The sequence below is a fragment of the Hordeum vulgare genome, chromosome 2H (genome assembly GCF_904849725.1).
Source record: "Hordeum vulgare subsp. vulgare chromosome 2H, MorexV3_pseudomolecules_assembly, whole genome shotgun sequence".
Classification (NCBI taxonomy): domain Eukaryota; kingdom Viridiplantae; phylum Streptophyta; class Magnoliopsida; order Poales; family Poaceae; genus Hordeum; species Hordeum vulgare.
Genome location: NC_058519.1, coordinates 32,564,586 through 32,571,258, shown reverse-complemented (window position 1 = coordinate 32,571,258; position 6,673 = coordinate 32,564,586). Strand labels below are relative to the sequence as shown.

General features: G+C 42.8%; 1 protein-coding gene and 1 non-coding gene across 3 annotated transcripts; one reads left to right on the top strand and one right to left on the bottom strand.

Moving 5' to 3' along the window:
* Positions 1 to 786: 786 nt before the first annotated feature.
* Positions 787 to 4,060, bottom strand: LOC123424657 (importin subunit alpha-4-like). 2 transcript variants are annotated; one of them, XM_045108308.1, is made up of 10 exons: positions 3,758 to 4,060; positions 3,196 to 3,292; positions 3,032 to 3,123; positions 2,837 to 2,962; positions 2,576 to 2,758; positions 2,334 to 2,497; positions 2,166 to 2,244; positions 1,748 to 1,876; positions 1,444 to 1,571; positions 787 to 1,310 (listed from the first exon to the last, which is right to left on the bottom strand). In XM_045108308.1, the coding sequence occupies exons 1-10, from the start codon at positions 4,058 to 4,060 to the stop codon at positions 920 to 922; spliced, it is 1,692 nt and encodes a 563-aa protein (XP_044964243.1). In that variant the 3' UTR covers positions 787 to 919. The 2 variants fall into 2 exon arrangements, with proteins under 2 accessions (XP_044964243.1, XP_044964244.1); XM_045108309.1 differs by having other exon boundaries at positions 3,196 to 3,296; positions 3,758 to 3,834.
* Positions 4,061 to 6,234: 2,174 nt separating this feature from the next.
* Positions 6,235 to 6,306, top strand: TRNAG-UCC. The gene has a single exon. It is a non-coding gene; the product is annotated as a tRNA-Gly (tRNA).
* Positions 6,307 to 6,673: the final 367 nt, after the last annotated feature.

Genomic DNA, 6,673 nt, shown 5'->3' with positions numbered 1-6,673 from the left:
AACGGCCACACGGCAATGGACCTGGCTGTACACTGCAAACTCACGCGCGAATATGGGCCTGAGCCGCAGACAGATAAGAAAACGGGCCGCGCAAAACTGCTAACTCACCAAAACACGAATCGCGACGCAAAAAATAATCCGACAGCCCTCGACGTGATTGCGACCATAGCTGAATCTCAGCTAGCGTTTCAGCAAGCCCGTTATAATAATGCTACTCTAAAAATACTATTGCCGACACATGTCGACGGCCGTACATACTTCCTCCGTCCCAAGCTAAGCCTCATAGTAAAACAGGGACTATTATACTGCATGGGAATTACATGTTGGGGGTCGATCGAACACAGGTTCATCAGTTACAACACAGGTTCATCAGTTACAAGGCTCTCACCCAGCCCCAGGATCAGTTACTCAGGGCTAGTTGGTTCGATCCCTGGAAGTTGTGCCTGGCAAAAAGTGCAGCCTGGGAGCAGCCTGGAAATCTGCCTATTTTTGCATGAGTAAATGTTGTTTGGTTGAGTACATGGCCTGGAGAAATGTTACAGAAGTGCTGAGGTGGTAGTATCTGACAATTGTACTGCAGATTACTTTATTGGCCCAAGCAGCTGTGGTTAGTCGTCCCGTATCGGTAGCCTCCTGGGCCAGGCTAAGCAAGGCCAACTGCTTTTCACCAGGCTAACCACACCGCCGGATGACCCAGGCCAGCCTAGCACCTTTTTCTTCAGGACACAAACCAAACACAGGCAACTCCCAGGTAGGCTTCAGGCCAGGCAAGTTCGGACAAGGACACGAACAAAACACGCCCTCAATCACTCCCACTAGACAGTAGGCAGAAGGCACGTGACAAAGCATAGAGTTACTACAAAGTTGAGTCACTTAAACAAAAAGGGATTTAGCTAAGGCGATGCGGAGTCGTCTGGGATCACTCGGTTCCGTCCACGCTGGGCGCTGCTACCGGTGGCGGTGCGGCATCTTCCGGCACCGCCTCCACGTTCTCTGCAGGGCTGTCTTTGGAAGCCGTCAAGTTTGCCTCATCGCTTACTTCCTCATCCCAGTACCTCTCGAGGAGCTTCATGGCTAACTTGTAAACTGCGTCATTATCGAAATCCTGCAGGTCCTCCAAATTGTCCAGGCCCCCATTCTCCAGAATAAACTGTGCATACGGGTTCGTCGCGCATTCATTGCCCTGCCTCCCGGTCTCACCTTCCTCTAGTATATTTTGAAGACCTTCCAGACACGTGTATACAAGATCAACATCTTGGTACTTGAGGACATTGCAGAGTGGCTCCAAACATCCCCGGCTCACCAAATATCTGCGGTCAGAGAGTGAAAAAGTCATAAAGCATTTGGCTAAACATCTTGCACATACAAAATAATGAAAACAAGAACATTCGAATTGCATGTGAAGGGTACTAGCACCCTAGATAACCACTGGTTAAGACTTACTGGATTTGATCGCTTGAACCACCAGAGGCAGCATTTGATATAGCCCAAGCAGCTTCCTTCTTCAAATCAGTTTCTGAGGTCTTTAGTAGGACAATGACATGGTTCATAACATCAGCATCAATGACTGCCTGTCAAAAGAATTATGAGTCAACCAATAGTAATAATAACATAAATGTGAAGATTCAGTTGACATAGGGCAAAATAATAATAAATGCAACTAATGTACATTCAGTTCCATTCAACTGAACGCAGGAGCCTGCTGATTTTATTGGATAAACACCAAAATCAGCATATGACTTGTTACCTGAATCTGATCCTTGCTGCCAGCGGTAATATTAGAAACAATTAGACAAGTTTGTTTCTTGATGATCTTTGGATAATTTCGCGCTAATAACTGAGTTAAGCAAGGAAGAATGCCATTTTCTATTATGACCTGAAAAACATTGTTGAACAGGTTCAAAACACCAAAATAAAAACTGGCTAAGCATTGTAGCAAACATTAGACAATATATAAAAATTTCCTTGATAGCGATACACATGCAAACTACAGCAAATACATAGCATTTGATGTCGGAGGCATGATAGCTCTCCTAAGGTCTCACCACTTCATACTGCATGGAGTGTGCATGAATTGAACGCAATATGAGCATACTAACTTGCAAAGTACGAAATCAGTGAGGCTGGTACCAAACAGTGGTGTTAGAGGATACAAATTAACCAACCTGCACTTGAGTATCATCTCCAGCAGAAATTCTCGCAAGTGACGTAATGACAGGGAGAAGAATATTAGCTGACGCGTGCCTAAAATCAGGACAAAAAGAGTGTTTCATATGATGAGTGGTTTTTTCTCATATGTGGAAATGCATAAAAAACTGAGTCCACCCACTTACATCAGAAGTTTTACAAGTTGAGGGCATACGCCTGCATCTAATGCATCTTGGATACCACCTTCCACACCATCGCATATATAATAAAGAGCCCAGCATGCATCTGCCAAGATCTTCTCATCAGCGGAATGGATAAGAAGGCTGATTATTTCCAGTATTGGTTTCACCTGCAATGATCAGCCAAAACAGATTCAGTAGATTATGTTCACATGTTAACTAGGGCATATAATCATACAGACACCTACTTGTACTTCAGCCGGTAATTTCCCAAAACAAAGGTTTGACAGTGCCCACGTAGCAGTCCTCAAAACTGAAACTTTCATGTCTTCTTTAAATTGAGCAAGTAATGGCGTAACAGCACCATGATCAAGAACAATCTCTCTGCAGCTAGGCATGTCTGCAGCTATATTTCCAAGAGCCCACAAAGCCTGCTTAACAATGGAACCAACAATATAAGTAAAGAAGAGAATTTAGAAACAATGTACGATGGAGTATCATTCTCTGACCTGGTGCCTGATATTAGCATTTGGGGAATCTAAGAGCTCTACTAGCCTTGGAACAGCACCACATTCTGCAACTAGCAATGTATAATCGGACGCAGCTATGTTGGTAAGCACCCATGCTGCTTCCATCTGCAAAAGGTATACACAGTATAAGATTGTTTACATAGAAAAACAAAGGGAAGAAAAAAAACGGCATACTTGGAGCTGAGGAAGTCTTTGTCTTGAAAGGAACTCAGCAAACCTTGGCAGGACATCCGCTCTAATGATTTTTATCATGGTTGAGTTCTTCCCTACAGATATAACAATAACAAGTTAATCTTTAGGCACACACAAAAGAAATGCACATTAAACATGCCAAGTACCATCCGAGAGAAGTTTCCTGAACTGGACTGTGGCTTCCAGCTGACTAGTTGTGTCATCTGACCAGACTTTATCCACCATTTCTGATAGGCCTTCAAGCTAACTGGATACAACAGAAAAAATAAGGAAATTTGAAAAGAAACAGAATGAATGCACATCACAGGTAATTTATGATACCATCCAAGCATTTATTTTCTTGCACTGTGACAAAATAAAGTATCTGATTCATTCGCATAAACAATTGACATATGCCAAGCCATAGGAATAACTTGTCATGGGCACATTGCAGTTCACATTTTCAAAAACAAGCAGATCTAACTAGCCAATGTCTATATACTGGTGACTGGTGAGTAGTGAGTATGTTCATCCAAACATGGCAGTGAGGCGTTTTGGTAGAAAAATCATGCACTATTCTATACTCTGCTGGAATTATCTTTTGGGCGTCATCTGTGGCTTCAAATATACGTCGTATTACAGAGGTCTCGACGTTCTCAGCGTGAACAAATTACACTTTCTTAAACCACCAACGCGAAAACACTCAGGTTAGAACCCTAAGTACCGCACCTCAGCGTCGGCGGCAGCCCGGAGAGCGTCTGCGGGGGGCGGAGAGGACGGGGCCGAAGACGGCCCGGGGGGAGGAGGTGGCGCGGTGGCGTCCGCGGCCGCGTCAGAGGGAGGCGCTACGGGGGCGGGGGCAAGGCTGGGCTCCTCGCGGCGGCGCTTGAAGAGGCCGGCGTCGCGGTTGCGGCGACGGAGGGCGAGGAGCCGGTCCTCGCGGCGCCGGCGCGAGCGGGCGGCGTCCACGCCCGGTGGCTTGTACGCGCCGCGGCGCGCCTCGTCGGACGGCCGCCGTGGGACGCGCGGCATGGCTGCGGTAGGTGGGCTCGGGTCGGGGCTCTGCTTCGGCTCGGGCGGATCCTGCTTCAGGGAGGAGCTGCTGCGGTCGGAACATGCGCGTGTGCTCTTTTCATGCCACCGCACATTATTTTTTTTAGAGTATAATCGAAGTCGCTCACATACACGAGCATACACTCACTTAGATGAACACATGAATGCATACTCTATCTTTATAAGCATCTTTGAAAGGTAAGTCGGCACATCATCTTAAGATTGACGAAGACGCCACAGACGCCTTCGTAATCGACGGAAACGTCTCCTCCCACTAAACGCACATCGTCGGAAGACCTGCAATAAATCCACGAAAATGCAAGCACCAATGTTAAATCTAGAATTTGAACTCTCATAGACAGGGGTTACCACAATCCTTCTATCCATCCAACCACGAGTTGGTTTGCGCCACCGCACCATATCCATTTGCCAGGTTTGAGTTGGCAGCTTCATTGTCTGAAATTAAATAAACTTTGACTAAATTTACAAAAAAAATGTTGTACATATAACATTACCAATTCAATACCACTATATAAGAGATGTCTTCACATATCCATGGATTTTGAATAGAAAATCAATATACACGTGGATATTTCAAATGTATTCTTTTTCCATTATTGTTTTCTTTTTTGTTATCATTATTTTTTTATTACAATGCCCAAAACTCTGGATATGCGGATATTATATTTTCGCGGCATACCAATAGCGTTTCTATGTGTAAGTTAGCTGTCCCCATGGCTTTTGAGCAAAACAGGCTAAAAACATTGTACAGTTGTTGTACATTGCGAGAAAGTAACAATGATCTCACAGATTTTTGAGCCTGGTTCCGTCACTGCTACTACATACTTCCTCCGTTCCTAAATATAAGTCTTTCTAAAATTGCATTAAAAAAAACTACATACGGATGCAAATAGACATACTTTAGAGTGTAGATTCATTAATTTTGCTTCGTATGTAGTTCACTAGTGAAATATCTAAAAAGACTTATATTTAGAAACGGATAAAGTATAAAATGACATATAATGCCAACCATTCAACATATTCAAGGTTCTCCATACCAGAGGCATGTTTGGTTTATAGCTTATGGTTGCCATACTTAACCTTATAGCTATGTTGCACTATCTTAGACATTTGTTTGGTCCCAGAGATGGCGTCCAGCTTGCCACATATTTGGGCTACATGAAATTGACCATGGAGACTGACGCTCAACTAGTGATGAATTAGTGGAATTCTGCCAGCATTGATTGGTTGAGGATAGCTCTCGGTTTGATGAAATACAAGAGCTTTGCGGGAATCTCAAGGAATCTCGACTAGCTTTTACGTTGAGGGAGTCTAAAGAACTTGTACATCTTTGTGCAAATCAATGTAATTCTTATAGGAGACTTTTTCTATGGATAAACTATATCTCATTCTTCCTTACGACTGGGGTGTAGCCATGCCCCAAGCCAGGGCCATGGCCTGAGGCATGACAGTTGTTCATCTATTATAGCAATCAGAACAATCAGAATATTATTTACTATTGTAGCAAGGTTGTTGGCGGGAGTGCTTCCAACCTGGCTACGCCTTTGCTTACGACCTGTCTAACGAATGAATGTAAGCCTGCTTTTTAAGCTATAAAGCTCTTGATTCTAAAAAAAAAGGTATGTGTTTGGTTCATTGTGACACTTGCTCCATGATCCATATGTCATACACTTTTTTGTCAAATCTGATCATACTTGTAGTGGTCATTTTGCTCATCATTTTTTTGTGACTGTTATAACTTGTTTAAGGTTAATTATAGCAAAGTTAGTGATGAACCAAACAAGTCCTTGATGGCCGGATCCTTTACCACTCAGACGTTCTTTTGTTTGTTGTCATAGACCAGTTAATCAACTACCGTGTGTTTCAATAAAATCAACTGAAGCCTTTGTATGTCAAAAAATTGCTCATTTGCAAGGACTGTTTAGCATTTTGATGTGGCCAACGATTTTGCGGTCTGACTACTGGCAAATGATGCTAGCTCTAACCGGTTCATGCTAGTTCTTGAATGAAGTCCACTCCTGAAAGACCAAGTTGATGGTTGAGACGGTAAGATATGTTTACCACTTGCAGCCTTGTGCTCCTCGTCCTACTTACAGATATAAATAGTTTTGTTCGTAAAATTTGCACAACAAGCGTCTGTAGTCCAACGGTTAGGATAATTGCCTTCCAAGCAATAGACCCGGGTTCGACTCCCGGCAGACGCATCTTTTTTTCTCCCAAACAAATTTACAAATTTTTGTGTACTTTCATTCAGTTGTACTAAAGCATCATCAGTTAATGTGAATATAAAAGGGAGCATTGTATATTTTCTTCCTTGTTTTTTTTTGTACTTTCAGTTGTACTAAAGCATCATCAGTTAATGTGAATATAAAAGGGAGCATTGTATATTTTCTTCCTTGATTTTTTTTTGTACTTTCAGTTGTACTAAAGCATCATCAGTTAATGTGAATATAAAAGGGAGCATTGTATATTTTCTTCCTTGATTTTTTTTGTACTTTCAGTTGTATTGAAGCATCATCAGTTAATGTGAATATAAAAGGAAGCATTGTATATTTTCTTCCTTGATTTTTT